Source organism: Onychostoma macrolepis, chromosome 01 (genome assembly GCF_012432095.1).
Source record: "Onychostoma macrolepis isolate SWU-2019 chromosome 01, ASM1243209v1, whole genome shotgun sequence".
NCBI classification, from domain to species: domain Eukaryota; kingdom Metazoa; phylum Chordata; class Actinopteri; order Cypriniformes; family Cyprinidae; genus Onychostoma; species Onychostoma macrolepis.
The window spans coordinates 10,879,797-10,895,824 of NC_081155.1; the positions used below are offsets into that span (position 1 = coordinate 10,879,797).

General features: G+C 38.4%; 1 protein-coding gene across 2 annotated transcripts; it reads left to right on the forward strand.

Moving 5' to 3' along the window:
* The first annotated feature begins 113 nt into the window (after positions 1-113).
* khsrp (KH-type splicing regulatory protein) lies at positions 114-15,785 on the forward strand. 2 transcript variants are annotated; one of them, XM_058771197.1, is made up of 18 exons: positions 114-348; positions 1,571-1,676; positions 1,763-1,816; positions 1,950-1,986; positions 2,400-2,458; positions 4,696-4,767; positions 4,882-4,939; positions 5,021-5,186; positions 5,918-6,016; positions 6,161-6,256; positions 6,342-6,444; positions 6,528-6,649; positions 7,847-8,146; positions 8,220-8,329; positions 8,432-8,505; positions 9,367-9,567; positions 11,410-11,588; positions 14,786-15,785. In XM_058771197.1, the coding sequence occupies exons 1-18, from the start codon at positions 244-246 to the stop codon at positions 14,792-14,794; spliced, it is 1,950 nt and encodes a 649-aa protein (XP_058627180.1). In that variant the 5' UTR covers positions 114-243; the 3' UTR covers positions 14,795-15,785. The 2 variants fall into 2 exon arrangements, with proteins under 2 accessions (XP_058627180.1, XP_058627179.1); XM_058771196.1 differs by having other exon boundaries at positions 15,004-15,785.
* Positions 15,786-16,028: the final 243 nt, after the last annotated feature.

The window sequence follows — 16,028 nt, forward strand, 5'->3', positions numbered from 1 at the left end:
TCTTTCGTCTCCACTCATTGGGTCAATGGGCCAATGCTCACGCTACGCCCGCCTCCAGCTGCCCTCTGATTGGTCCTCGCAACAGCCACTCAGTTAGAACGCCTATAGGAGGCTGCTTTCAGAGCCGCAGGCCTTTAGTCCCTCCCATGCGTTTGTCTCGCTCGTCTTCCCGCGTCTGCGCACCTTCGCCCGGCCTAGAGCTCCCCGCCGTATCCCGCACAATTCACCCTCCGCACGGACAGCATGTCTGAGTACAGCGCGGTGCCGCCGCCCGGCGCCGGAGCGGCTCTGGGAGCCGGTGGACTCAAGAAAGACGCGTTCGCCGACGCGGTAGAGCGCGCGCGGCAGGTGAGAGATCCGCACTGCGGGCCGCGTTTGTGGGTCAGCGCGCGGGCCGCGGCACATGAGCCGGCGTGCGCCACAATCGTCCGTTAGCACGAGCCGCGCTCGCGTGTGATTTTGAACACCAACAATATATGGTTAAATTTGACCATTACAAACGAATACGGTAACGTTACATTGGTAGAGAAATGCTAGCACGTGCTTTGGTATTTAGCATGGTGTATATAATGATTATGTTCACGTACCATAGACTTATACGGTAACGTTAGTCAACGGAGTTAACATGGTAACGTTACTACCATCGTAAATGTCCACGAACATCGTATTAACGTTCTTTTTTTCCTTCTGTGCCCTTACAAATAGGTCCATGGTAATACCATGTATTTAAACACGCACAATGTTAGTACCATGGTATGACTGGGGTACACGTTCTGTAAAATATGCTAGCACCTTTGTGTCATGCTAAAAACAGCGTTATGTACTCTAATTGTGGCGATTATTAGGCTACAGCAGTGGTTTTAGATGGCTTTGTTTTGTTTTCCTAAGTTAATTCAAAGAGTAGCATGGAAAACAATAGTGTTTGTTTAAAAAAAAGTATATAAAAATAGAAGAATCTCGTCCTGTGTAACATTGAAGAAAATAATGATGCTAATAATAATAGGAAGTGTTTCTTGAGCAGTAAATCAGCATATTAGAATGATTTCTGAAGGATCACCGAGACTTGTCTCAGCACTTGCATATTATTGCTCTTTTGTTGGTTTTGATCGCTTCTGTTGTCCTCATTTGGAAAAGCGTCTGCTAAATGGTTAAATGGATCATGTGACACTGAAGACTGGAGTAATGATGCTGAAAATTCAGCTTTGGTCACAGGAAAAAAATAACATTTTAAAATATATTTACATAGAAAAGTGTAATTTTAAATTGTAATAAAATACTAGATTTTTACAGCTTTTGATCAAATAAATGCAGCCTTGGTGAGAGACTTAAAAAAAATAATATATATATATATTTTCATGCATGCATACATAGCTGACTTTAAACGGTAGTGTATGTATTGCAATGGAAAAATGTATAATGTGACAAGCCATTAATAGTATCTCCTTGCTACTTAAAAGTACAATATATTACTGTTGGTTAGTGTTCTAACTTCATGCTGATTTTGCTGTGTAGTTTTGGTGTTTTTTTTTTTTGTTTTTTCCCTCATAACTTGTGTTTTTGTGTTTTCCAGATCGCAGCAAAGATCGGCGGAGACGTCACGGGTCCCCCCATGAGCAATAACGGCGGAGCGGAGAGCTACCCCTTCGCGGCACAGAAGCGATCGCTGGAGGACGGAGGTACGGCGGCAGAGAGACGCGCTCTGGATCTGTCCGTCTGACTCTCCTGAGATTGTTTTTGAGCTATTCTTGTGTTTTCCCCTCAGATCAGCCTGAAAGTAAGAAGATGGCATCTGACAGAGACAATGCTTCAGCCCTGTGTACGGCTTTCTTTGCTTTTTTTATTTAATTTAATTTTTTTACTACTATAAACACACACACACACTTTTAGCAACTCGAAGCAAATGTCTGTGTATTTTTAGCGCAGTGATTTTATCCCTTTCTCATTCACAGCTATTGGAGCCCAGCTGGCTGCCCTTTCCCAGCAGAGGTAAGACGGTCCTCGAGTGCGCTCTGATCAGAGTCGTTAGAACAGATCTCAGATCTGAGCGTTTGGGAAGGCAAGAATAACTACACACGCCTGTATAATTAGGCTGGTTTCGGCTTCCACTGACTCCATCAGACGTGTTAAACCAAATACAGGGGTCTAGAGGTGCTCTTGTAAAAGTTGGACTTTTTACCTTAATGTGGTGTCTTTAATACGAAACGCATTGCGGGCCACTCAAAAATCAACGTGAGATGTGCTGAGACTAAAGACGTCTATCTAAATGTATATAATTTTATCACATGATTTCATGATAACCTTTCTGAAAAGGGTTTCGTCCCGGCCACAAGTTAACTAAGAACTGAACGTATTTGACTGCTGGTACTTTTCCTGACTGTTGTGTTTTTGTCTTTTTGTAGTGTACGTCCCTCGACTCTCACAGAAGAGTACAGAGTCCCTGATGGCATGGTTGGGCTCAGTAAGTTCACATTACCCATCATACACTGGTCACTCAAGCTTTCCTGGGCGATTATCAGTTGAGGTCATATTTCTTGCCAAAACCAAAAGGAAAAAAGCCTTTTTTACTTGTTTTAATCTTTACTTGTGCGTTAATCTACATATAAATTGTGTATTTAATTAATAAAATCATTCTGAACGTAAATAAGTTATACAGTTTAAAAACTATTAAATATAGTATGTTAAATCTGTTAGTTTATTTACAGCATTAATAATTAACATTTAATAAAATACTTAAAGATGTATATTTAATGTATATATGGATAACACAAGTTTATTTTCTTGCTATATTGTGTATTATATATTACTTAACAAATTTAATGTGTATGTATTTTCTTAATAATTTTATATACACCCGTTTTAACGATGTTCGATTTGACAATGTTTATTGCAAAAACAAAACACGCCTACAGTGCACGCATGCATTACTTCACGTCTGGGGTTAAAAGTAGGGTTGGGAATCGAAAATCGATCAGGAATCGGATACTTGATTCTATTCCTAAATTACAATGATTCGTCTGTTTCATTCCTCAACCTTTGACGTGTGCGATCATAATGTTGTGATCACTCTTGGTTCGTCCGTGCAGCGTACGATCACACCAGTCAGTGTGATTTGAACATTTAAATCTGCGTTCGCGCTGCCGCTGACCTGAGGAGATCGAGCAGCTGTCATGTATTTGAATGAAACAGCTTCACAGTCTTTTCAACCACACAGTGTCAGAAGTACTGGGATAAAAATTCATAGCTCAGATATAAATTCTGATATGTACAGTAGCGATTAAAACTGAGTAAATGGCCTTTTGAAAGTAATTTGACACTTTAAATGAAGATTTATGTACATTATGCCAGTAGGTGGAGAAAAGGGGCTGTTAAAATGTATTTTTCTTTGAATCATAAAAGATTCATCCAATAATGAAACCAGTACAGTACATCCTGAGTGAGTCATTGAATCATTTATACATGAACTGCATGTAATTTATTTATTTTTCTTGTTCATGGTAGTCAGTTGCAACTAAATGGTTTGCAAAAAAGAGGCACAAGATAAATGTTTTTTTTTTTTTTAATCCCAGTGGAATCAGAATCAATAAGCAGATTCGGAATCGATAACATTCAAATGATAACCAACCCTAGTTAAAAGTGTGTGTGCTTTCTTTCACTGCATGATTCATTAAAATATATTTAGAATGATCACGAAATTCAAGATATTAGGGCAGAAAATGTATGTATTTCTATAATTTCATATAGTTAATATCACTCAAAGAGCGCCTTTTTTCTTTTTTTTCTTTTTTTTTAAATCGGCATGATTACAAATGTGATTTTGATTTTATACAAAAGTTCAATAAACAAGTTAATTATGAGACTTATGTTTTAGACAGCATATTGCCTGTTTTTGCTCACCAACAAAATTACATCTCTGAGCAACATGACCATTTGGTTCCTGAGTGAATCAACTGTTTAAATGATTCGGTTCAATCGATTCATTTATTATCAGTGACTAGCTGCCACCTACTGGCGGTTTTAATGTCACATTTAAAGTATCTTTTCTTCTTTTTTTTCTTTTTTTATAAATATCAGTATTGAATGCTTTTGTTTAAAATATCAAAACAGCATTTATGCATTTGTAACTGCAGGTTGAATGCGTTCATGTCCCTCCAAGATGCATTAAACAGTGTATAAAAACATATAAATGCCACTTAATTTAAATGCCAGATTAATTTAGTCAGTACTGATTTAATTTGCTTGGTAACAGCCCAAATGTCTTATTATTCTAATTGACTGATTAAATGCAAGAATTTGGTTCAAAAGGTGATGCACACTTTAAAAAAAAAAAAAAGGCTTTATAAAGCTAAAAATGCACATTAAAGGTAAAATCAGTTTAAACTTATTTGAAAAGATTAATTTCTATCATTGCTGTGAACTGATCACCACAGAATATGAAGAATATCAAAAACTTTAGGAGTCTGTCCACGGTGGTCTTTAAGATATCAGCACAACAATATCAAAAGAAAAATATCGTCTAATTATCGGTATCGATAAAGTCCCAGGAAAATATATATATATTTTTTTTGTCCATATTGCACTCCCGTTAGGTTTGAAACATGGATCTGAACATGTTCTTTGAGATTCACCCTTCTACTGGAGGTTGACATGCTGAAATCTGTTTATTATAATACTTCTACACTTTGTGTCTGTTTGTAGTCATTGGTCGGGGTGGAGAGCAGATCAATAAGATCCAGCAGGACTCTGGCTGTAAAGTTCAGATTGCTCCAGGTGAGTCAAACACTGCTTCAAAAGAGTCAAGTGGGCTTTTCTCTCCTCTGTTTTTGATATTAGCTTGTTTAGACGTACGAGGCGTGATGGAACATGTTGGTTTTGTGCGTTTAGACAGCGGCGGTCTTCCAGACAGGAGTGTCTCTCTCACCGGCCCCCCTGAAGCCATCCAGTATGTTTGTGCTTGCTCACATGTTTAACTGCAGTGTGGGTCTGTTTGGTGGTGTTTTGACCTTTTGACCCGTCCATGCAGGAAGGCTAAAATGCTGCTGGATGACATCGTCTCTCGGGGGCGGGGCACACCTCCCTCCTTCCACGAGTCGACCAATGGGAGCGGCCACATGCAGGAAATGATCGTTCCGGCAGGAAAAGCAGGGCTTATCATCGGCAAAGGAGGAGAGACCATTAAACAGCTACAGGTAAAGCTTATGCCTGTCTGTGAGTGCAGAGAGGCCTTGATCTAGAGGATTATGGGAAGTTTGGCTTTGTTATTGTTTATTATTATGATTATGTAAAGAAATTAATACTTTTATTCAGTAGGCATGCATTAAATTGATCTAAAGTTACTTTTATAATGTTACACGAGATTTTTATTTCAAATGAATGCTGTTCTTTTGAATTTTCTATTCATCAGAGAATGCTGGAGAAAATTGTGTAATTTAACAAATATTCTGCAGCACAGCTGTTTTCAACATTGATAATCAGAAATGTTTCCTGAGCAGCAAATCAGCATATTAGAATGATTTCTGAAGGATCGCTTGACGCTAATGTTGCTGAAAATTCAGCTTTTCATCACAGGAAGAAATTGCATTTTAAAGTATGTTCAAATAGAAAACTTATTTTAAATTGTAATATTTCCCAATATTACAGTGACTTGATTAAATAAATGCAACCTTAGTGAGCAGAAGAGATAAAAAGTCTAATTGATCTCAAACTTAGACTATAGTAACTATTACAGTGTTTTATTATACGTTTTCCAGTATAATTATGCAAGCTACGAGCTTGTATTAAGGTCATAAGCTGTGTAAATTTCTATTTTCTTTTTTTTGCTGCTTATAGTTTTTGGACTACTTATTCCCTGAAATATATAAATTTCAAGCATTAACCGGCAGTTTCTCTTGTCCTACATATTAACGTGTTTGTGTTTCAGGAGCGCGCTGGCGTGAAGATGATTTTGATTCAGGATGCTTCTCAGGGGCCAAACATGGACAAACCTTTGCGCATCATTGGAGATCCTTACAAAGTCCAGGTGTGACCGTATTCTCCACTTCTCCTCTTTTCACCTGTTTCCATTCCTGATTTTATTTTCTTCTCTTTTATTACCTGTTGTACATTTAACAAGCCGGTTAAGGTTTTGACGCTCAGGGTCCGTGTCTGTCCTTTCTCTCTCTAGCAAGCGCGTGAAATGGTGGAGGAGATTCTGCGAGAGCGGGATCATCCCGGCTTCGACAGAAATGACTACGGCTCTCGAATAGGTGGAGGAATCGAGGTGCATGATTGGTTTAATCGTTTACATCGCGGCTTGTTTGCCATTTGAAATGTGAGTGTGATGTCGTCTCATTCTGATTGGACAGGTGCCTGTTCCGCGTCACTCTGTTGGCGTTGTGATTGGCCGAAGTGGAGAGATGATCAAGAAGATTCAGAACGATGCCGGCGTGAGGATACAGTTTAAACCAGGTTTGTTTGGACTATCAGATTCTGACTAAACTCAGTGTTTTATGATATTGTATTGCATAACTTCATATTTCTTCTCTCTGTAGATGACGGTACCGGTCCAGATAAGATCGCTAACATAATGGGTCCTCCTGACCGCTGCGAACACGCCGCCAGTATCATCAACGAACTTCTGCAGAGCATCAGAGTCCGAGAGGAAGGAGGAGGGGTGAGTAATGCTCAATATATCCAATATGCTTGAAGTCAGCACTCAAATTATTATTCTTAATTCCTGTCTTTTAAATTTTTCTAGATTCAGTTTCAAAGATGCAATTTAAATTTTAGTAATTAAAAAGCATGCCTAAATTGAAATCATGATACATTGTTTATTGGGAGCTTGTTATTTATTTATTTTCGTAATTATGTTTTTAGGACTAAATTAAATTGTGACTTTTTACTAATCTTGTGTCTTCCATTTTAAAATTTTCTGGGTTTTGTTTTAATGTTTAATTTTAATAATCAAAAAGCATGTTCAATCAATTGAAGTCCTAAAACTTAACTTAATATTTTTAACTCCTGCAGTAATGGATGAAATGAAATGGCTTATTTCTCAGAAGTTCTGTTTTAATTTTTCTGTTAAGTAACATTTTTATTCAAGTTATCTAATAGATTTTACCTGGAATGATTTATTTGCCCATTTTAAATCAAATATTGAAATGAGAAAATCTTATGTTTGTTAAAAGGTGACGAGTTTTTCAGTTGTTTTTTCCATTACTACTGTTACTAATATTGGTTTCTTTTAAAATACATTGATCTTGTCATGACATTAGCCATAAATGCTGTTGTCAATTTTTTCTGGATGTATGATTTAATACACTTTTAATATAAAAAGGCGGTAGTTAAATGAAGGCGTAGAACATTGAATTTTAAGAGTAATTATTAAATTAAAAATTATTCAAAGTGGTGTACAACAGAGGTTTACTGATATTAAACATGGAAGAAATAGTTATATTGCTTAAAGTTGTGGTATTATTATTATTATTATTACTACTACTACCTTTGCATTTCTGTATATGATATGGTAGTTTTTCTCAAATGAACTGATGAAATGCTGGTGAAGTTACTCTTAGAGCAGCTTTGGAGATGAAGTTTGTGTACTGTTCATGTCCTCAGTGACAAACGTGTTTGAAATTGTGTAGTAGACAAAACCATGCCACCTAATCACACAGAAGCTTAAAAGTGGTCTCTTGCGGTTTAATAGCCACAGTCACTAATTCGTTATCGCTGTGTACAGCCCTAATTTTGATTAATTTATATTAAATTTGCCAAATTCACTGACATTCTGTGTTGTACAGCTAGTTCTGTTTTTATGACTGGAATCCATCTGTGTTTGGTTGCTTTGGTTAATCTCTGTTCTGTCCGTCAGGGTCCTCCCGGTCCTCCGGGCACAGGCATGCCCCCAGGTGGGCGTGGCAGGGGGCGCGGTCCGGGTAACTGGGGCCCTCCTGGTGGCGAGATGACCTTTTCAATCCCCGCCCACAAATGCGGTCTGGTGATCGGCCGAGGCGGCGAGAACGTGAAGGCCATCAACCAGCAGACGGGCGCCTTCGTGGAGATCTCGCGCCAGCCGCCGCCCAACGGAGACCCCAACTTCAAACTGTTTACCATCCGGGGATCTCCTCAGCAGATCGACCACGCCAAACAGCTGATCGAGGACAAGATCGAGGTACCATAAACTCCGCTTTTGTGCTTTATCTTGACGTGTTCGCTGGTGTTAAGTGGTCTGAATCTCCTCGAAGGGTCCCCTGTGCCCTGTTGGACCTGGACCGGGTGGGCCGGGCCCCGCTGGACCCATGGGCCCCTACAACCCGAACCCATACCAGCCCGGACCCCCTGGTGGACCACCACAGTCAGTACTGCTTTAATGGCAAATCTTCTTCAGTGTAATGGTTGATGTTTGGCTTTCCAGGTTTTGTTTGCACATGTTTACAGTCGTTCTCTGTGTCTCCAGCGGTGGTCCTCCTGGCGGTCAGTATCCTCAGGGTTGGGGAAATACGTACCAGCAGTGGCAGCCACAAGATCCCAGTGAGTTGTTTTGTATTGTCGCTTTCAGTGTTTGTGTTAAAGTCCTGATAGGAAAACTACATGAGTGCCTTATGCTACTACAGTCACATGTCTGTTCAAGCTCTCGTGTCCGTTACATTGCATCCTGAAGTCATGGATTTGTTTAAGTTATACTATATTAAGAAAATGCACTAATTAAAACAGTTTGAGACACTACCATTGTTATACAGGTTTTTCTTTTTCTTTTTTACATACGATTTAAAGATTTGAGGTTTATTTTTTCGAAAGAAGTCTCCTCTACTTGCCTGAATTTGATCAAAGTTACTGTAAAAAAACTTAATTTTTTGAAATTTTAAAATGAAGAACTCTCTTCTGTTGTAATACATTTTAAAATGTAATTTATTATGAATGCTGAATTTTCAAAATGGCTGTTTAAAACAGTTGTGCCGCTTCAGTGACTTCAAATGGAAGCCTTTTGTAAAATATTGTTAACTGAAATAGAAAAACTTTTTCAGCCAGTTGCCAAAGCATTTAAAGATAAACTAACTGAAAGCAATGAATACGAATTGCTGAAAACTATAAACTAATATACATGACAGGCATGAACAAAATTACTGAAACTTTAGCTGAACTTGAAAATAAAGTAAAAAAATATATAATTGTATTTCAGTTTAATGCCTGATTACTAAATAAAATTGATTTCTCTTAAATAAAACACAAAAAAAACGTACTGCCCCCAAACTTTTGAACTTTAAAATTTAAAAGTGGATAATTTGAATGGAATTATTTCATTTTATTTAATAAACATTCATTTGATCTCATTCCTCCTGAGGCCAAGTTGCTTTGGTTCAAGTATCTGAAGTGAATGTCTGTTTCTCTCAGGTAAAGCAGCGGCGGATCAAAACGCGGCGTGGGCGGCTTATTACGCACAGTACTACCAGCAGCCCGGAGGGGGCGCCATGCCTGGACAGACGCCTGCGGCCCAACCGGCTGCTCCCGCTCCTGCTGACCAGAGCCAAGCTGCTCCTGGAGCCGCCCAGCCAGACTACACCAAGGCCTGGGAGGAGTACTACAAAAAGATGGGTAATAGCGCTCATTCCTCATTGTGTTTAGGAAAGATAGAGTAGATAAATGCATGTGAATGAATCTGCTGGCTGTTCGGTTACAGCTAGTGGTCGACTGATGTATCAACATTTTTCAAATATCGGCATCGGCTGATAAGTTTCTGTTGTTCTCTGATGTGTTCAAGGCGGGACTTTTATTTTGACGGTGCTGAAAAAGGCAGCGCCTGACCACGCAATGTTCACATTCTCCCTCTTGTTCGCTGTCGTCATTTAACAGTTCTGTCTAATACGGATTGAAGTCTGTGTAACAGTTCAATCTGATTATTAAACAAAGGAATTATAACGATTACATATTATATTACTAATAATGTAAAAGCAGAGCGCTGCACGAGTTCGCTGCGCCACCTGCAGGACAGTTCAAAGCGTTCAAATGATTCAAAGCGCCAAACGCGAGTAGATTCGGCGCTGTAACGTGTTACTCGACCCGGAGACTCTTCATGAATGGCGGTGAGAATTTGAGATTGTTAGTGTTGTCATAAAATTCGCAACTGTTGTGATGTAATTATATAATAGGCTGTAGTCTGACACGCTACATGTCTGCTGTTACAGTACTGTTCTCAGTTTCGATTCACTGTTAATGATTCACTGTGCTTGGTTTGAGCCGCTTTAATTTAAATTAGAAACGTTTATAAATCTGTTGTTGTTTACAAAAGTTTCAGTGTCGCACAATCCTTCAGAAATCATTCTAATATGCTGCTTCGCTGCTCATGAAACATTTCTCATCAATGCTAAAAACAGTTTTGCTGTTTAATATTTTTGTGGAAACAATAATACCACTTTTTACCAACAAGATTTAAAGAGAAATTAATCATTTTATTCATGCTGTAAATGCTGTTCATTTAAACTTTCAGGATTTATTAAATCCTGAAAAATAAAGTATCACCGTTTCCACAAAATATGAAGCGGCAAAATTTTCAACATTGATAATCAGAAATGTTTCTTGAGTCAAATAAATTGTAACTTCTAAAAGATCATTTGACACTGAAAACTGGAGTAATGAAGAAAATTCAGCTTTACAGGAATAACGTTTTATAAAATATTAAAGTAAAAAATTTTTTTTAAATTTGCTATACAGTATTGCTGCTTAAAAAAAATTATAATTTTTTTATTTTGATCAAATAAATTCAGCCTTGATGAGCAGAAGTTATTTCAAAATCATTAATTGTAAATTTTCGGCAGGTAGTTTAATGATGAGAATTCTATATACATTACTATATTATAGTACTTTATAATATATTATACTGTTATCATGATTATTAAATGCTGCTTTTTATTTTTTACAGGGCAATCGTATGCATTATTACAATATAAGATATATCTTTTAATGTGCTAAAATATACATTTTTAATAAGTGCTGGGGGCATGACTTGGGCGTGGCTAGATTTTCCTTTTTTGTCTCTAGCTGATCACATGCCTGAGTAATGGAAAGGCAAACATAATACTTTATTGTTTGCCTTCAGCATTCAGCAAATATTCATTTTTATCATTTAAACATCTTTGACTAATGAACATTTAATTTCACAAACCTTGCAGACTTGGTGATCTTGTGAAGTGTACATTTGTATCCTGCATGATTGCGTGTGCTCTGTGTGAATTAAATGCATACAGAACCAGAACACACTTTTTTTTTTTTTAAATCAATTTTCAAATTATTTCAAATTTCTTAAATATTAAGAAATTAAATTATATCAGCCATCCTGCTTTCCAAGATTTTGGCATCGGCTGTCAAATAAACCAATATCGGTCGACCACTAGTTACAGCTCTGTGTTTTGCTGATGAGTCTCCTCTCATCTCTTTCAGCTGCAGCAGGAGGAGGTGCTGCTCCCGCCGCAGGAGGAGCTCAAGCGGCTGCGGCTCCAGGGGCGGGACAGACAGACTACAGCGCCGCATGGGCCGAATATTACAGACAGCAGGCTGCTTATTACGGACAGACGGGACAGGCCCCGGGACAGCCGGGCGCCACACCGCAGGGCCAGCAGGTACACATCACATCTCTATTTGTACTGTTATTAATTGTGCATATACATATAGCATTCAATTCAATGCCTATTAATAATTCAATATTATAAATATAAACCAATTTAAAGTACAAATTTAATTTATACTTGTGTTTATATCTACATTGTATTGTAAGAAAAAGTGACGTTGACGATCTTGAAGGTGCTTTGTCAATGCTATGCTGCAATAAACATATGTAGTACCTTGGGTTCAATGGAGTTGGAATAAACCCAGAGCATCATAAGCGCAAACCTTTCATACAGTTACAGTTTACTATCCTTATTACCCCAATTTTAGGCAAACAGAAGATTTGAAACGGGTTTTAATTTGCCAGTTCACTAGGATCTAGTTGTGGTTTCTTAATAAGCGGCTTAATAACCACCAGCTTGAATGGTTTTGGGACGTGACCTAAAGATAACGATGAGTTAATATTGAGAAGCGGTTCTTCTGCTGCAGGTATCAACTCTTTCAGTAGTTTAGTGGGTACAGGATCTAATAGACTTGTTGGTTTAGATGCAGTCATAAGTATATTTATCTCTTCCTGTCCTGTAGTTGCAAAGCACTGCAGTTTTTCTTTGGGTGCGATGAATGAAGCTGTAGAACCTACATTTGTTGTTATAAATTTCTTCACTAATATAATAGATAACATTAGAAATACAAAGTCATTACTATTAAACTGTGAGGGAATATTTAGATCGGGTGGCGTCTGGTTATGTTAATCTAGCCACTGTGCTAAATAAAAACCTTGGATTGTTTTGGTTATCTATGAGTTTGCGGATATGCTCTGCCCTGGCAGCTTTTAGAGCCTGTCTATAGCTGGACGTTTTTAGAACTGCGTGGAAAAACAGTATAAGTTAGTTTTTCTTCATTTGCGCTCAAGGTTACGAGTTTCTTTCTTGAGAGACTGGGTATAACTGTTGTACCATGGCGCAGTACGGTTTTCTCTAATACATTAGAAGCTGTTGCCCTCCTCAAATTGAAAAAGGTTAGAGAAGATAGTGCCCATGTTGCTAGTCATTTCGTCTAGTTCATGTGTGTTTATGGGTGCACGGAGCTGTTGAGATAAATCGGGCAGGTTATTTGTGGCTGGAACAAGAGTTCTGCCCGGACGATAATGCGGAGCCATATAGTTAATATCAGTAATACGCAGCATGCACGATACAAGGAAATGGTCAGTAACATCATCACTTTGAAGTACGATATCTATATCACAGGGGTTAAAGTTCTCCGGCACAGTGCTGGATCTCCGGCGTGTGGCTTTTGGCTGCATTAAAAAAAAAAAAACATGAGTTGGCCCACCAATGGTATGAGAGGAACACAGCTTTCACTCTCAACCAAACTAACGTTACTAGCCAATCAGAAACTTTTGCTCTTATAAACAAGATGCGCATAATAGCAGAGGAATGGAAAAGAAGCGGCTGCGTCTCGAGCGCGACCTACAGTCTATGAGCGCGACACATAGACATCTTTGACCATTGCGCCTCGTAGCTTTTTCAATCTAGCTACATATTTACATAGAAAAGCAATTAAAAAAGCAACAGAGCTTTGTAAACAGCTTAAAAAAAAATCACGTCATCTTCATAAGACCTATATGATTGCCAGAACAAATGTACCGGTAGTTTTGAAAAGGATCTACCAGAAAAGACGGGGCTAACCTCTTCCTCTGCATATGCGGTGAGTTTAGGTTGCTTTACGTTACAAATCTAGTGAGAGAACTTTTCCCAGACGAACGTTAATCATTTATAACCCTGTGCCAACACAGGAGAATACATCAACATATTTCTAATTATGCAATTTATTGTACATCGCGATTTCAAAATAAAAGTTTCTGACTTTGCATGTGGCCAACTATTAAAATAAAATAAAAAGGTATAAAAATAAAAATGTAAACGTCGTTGAATCACATGAAACATCACCTCTGCAGGTTTTTTTTTTTTTATTATTATATAGGCATATGTATTTTATTAGTGAAACCATATAATTAACAAAAAAAAAACATGTCATTACTTGGTTTTGATACTTTATTTGAGCCAATTATTATTGCCATATCTAGCGTATGACTAAAACTATGAGTGGGCCCGGTGACGTTTTGCTCGACTCCTAGTCTGTAAAGTCCTAACATCATCAACTTGAATCTAAATGTTGATAAAGCACTAATCGGAGACTTTAAAGGTCCCATATTGTACACCTTTCTGCAGTTTTTAGGTTTTGATGTCCTTGAGAATATATATTTGTGGTATAAGTACCAAAAACCATCTCAATATATTTTTACAGCTCCTGTTCCAGGAGCTCTTCCGAGAACAGGTTGATTTTGGCCTGTCTAATTAATATTCATGAGCCTCTCTTCTGATTGGCCTGTTTTCTGAGTGACGCACGGCCCGGCCAACCACAGGTAACTAGTTAGGGCCGATGTCTAAGCTGGAAGCAAAACAAAGGGAAAACTAGCACAGATTCAGCTACATAAGGAACTTAAAATATCATCATGTTGTGATGTTGGGTGCCACAATCGACGTAATACAGCCTCAAATTAGAAATTTGATCACATAGATGCTGCCACTGACAAAAAACTGACGACTGTGGTTTCGGTCCAGTCCGCTCGTTTTATCACATTTAACCATAGTCAAAAATGCTCGCATTTGCAGCGCACACTTATCAGAAAAGGTTCAATAAAGTGTGGTCTGTTGTTGTTATGGCTGCGTCTGAAGATTTCTTGCATCTCATGACTTTGTGTATGAAATAATGTCTCTGTAAAACAACAAACTGACGATTTATAATTATTTGTAATTGTGTATATACATTGTCGTGATTAATTGTGGCTGGAGGATGGATGGGACGGTCGGCGGTGCGCGGGGTGGTGATTGAGTAGTTCGGACGTCACATTAAGGAAGTCACAAGGGCTCGTGAAAAAGCACAGCTACTTTATGCAGGCTGTGTGCACTTTACCACAAAACAGTCAGTCCACAGTAGTTACATAGCCCCTAGACCTCAGTTATCATGAAAAAAGCCAGGAGATTGTGACATGTAACCAATAGGTCTGAAAGAAAATCTGCAAAGTATTGTACTTCAAGTATTATGTACATCGTTTTACTTTTTATTTAAACTTTTTAAAGGCACAATTGAAAGTTATTTCAGTGCTCACTTTTGTTTCCATACGCAGTGATTTCTCATCTCTCCTCAGGCGCAGTGAGGTGACTGTTGTTGAGCTCTCGTCCGTCCTGCTCCTTCCCACCATCCTCTCCCTCTCCTCTGACTAAAGGACATCTGCTCTTCCTGTTTTGTTTTTTTCTTCTCGTGTCCAGCTGAAAAGCTCTGTGACTCTCTTTCTCCTCTCGACGCCGGATTTCTGTCTTTATGAAATGTCACGGCTTCTGCAAACACTCTTGTTTCTCCTCCTAGTTTTTGCTGGATCCACAAACGCTGATGGACTGAACTCAAACTCTGCCTTCCCCTCCACGAACGCTTCGTCCCTCCTCTTCCTCGCATCAGTGTGACTCATGGCCAGGAGACACAAGGGAATGCTTCTAACTTCCTCACATGAGCGTGCACTTCCTGTTTTTGCATAATGTTTTTTTTTTTTAATTTTAAATATTTTTTGAGAAAATGGATCCATTTAGAGGAAACCTTCAGGTGTTAATAACTACTGTGTTTCAAACTCAATGAGTAACCATGTCTTTTTTTTTTTCATGCCTTGTTTTTGCTTTTAGTCCTTTTTAATTTGATTGAGCTGGAACATTCCCATTGTTTAACGTGTTCACTTTTTTTCTTTCTATACATGTAGTGAGTTTTTTTTAATGTGATTAATTTTTCTCCTGTGATATCAAATGGGGTTTCAGTGTGTGTATGTGTGTGTATGTATGTTTGTGGGTCTCATGTCCCGTGTGTGTGTGTGTGTGTGTGTGTGTGTGTGTGTGTGTGTGTGTGTGTGTGTGTGTGTGTGTGTGTGTGTGTGTGTGTGTGTGTGTGTGCGCGCGTGCGTGTTCTGGTACTGAAACTCAAGCAATGTTTTGCTCCTCACTCTGTGAAATGAGGGTTTCTCCCCCCCCCCACCCCCCTCTTCCCTTCCCAAGTTATTGGAAGTCATGACGTTATAAAAAAGATAAATTGTATGCTTTTTTTTTTACTGCTTGTTTTTAAAAACTACAAAATAAACATTACAAAATCCTCATCTGATCACATGACCACCGTTCAGTCTACAAGTGCTTTTGTTGACCGTCTAGTTTGTTTTGAAATTCAAGCATTTCAAGTTAAGATGGTTTTGAAATGAAAATGTACTTCAATGGCATTCTATTTGTTTTGGGGTTTTTTTTACTGTCCCGGTTTGGGCATCTGTTCTAAACCATTAGACCTGTAACTAGTTTTAGTGAGGGTAGCGCTATATTTCTAATAAATGAAGAAAATGTTTCACAAATAAAACGGGACTG

Excerpts from the sequence above, each read along its gene's own strand:
- khsrp (XM_058771196.1), top strand. The coding sequence starts at position 244 with ATGTCTGAGTACAGCGCGGTGCCGCCGCCCGGCGCCGGAGCGGCTCTG. Across the intron at positions 4,940-5,020 it reads GGCCCCCCTGAAGCCATCCA|GAAGGCTAAAATGCTGCTGG; the intron begins GTATGTTTGTGC and ends CCGTCCATGCAG. Across the intron at positions 11,589-15,003 it reads CCACACCGCAGGGCCAGCAG|TTTTTGCTGGATCCACAAAC; the intron begins GTACACATCACA and ends TTCTCCTCCTAG.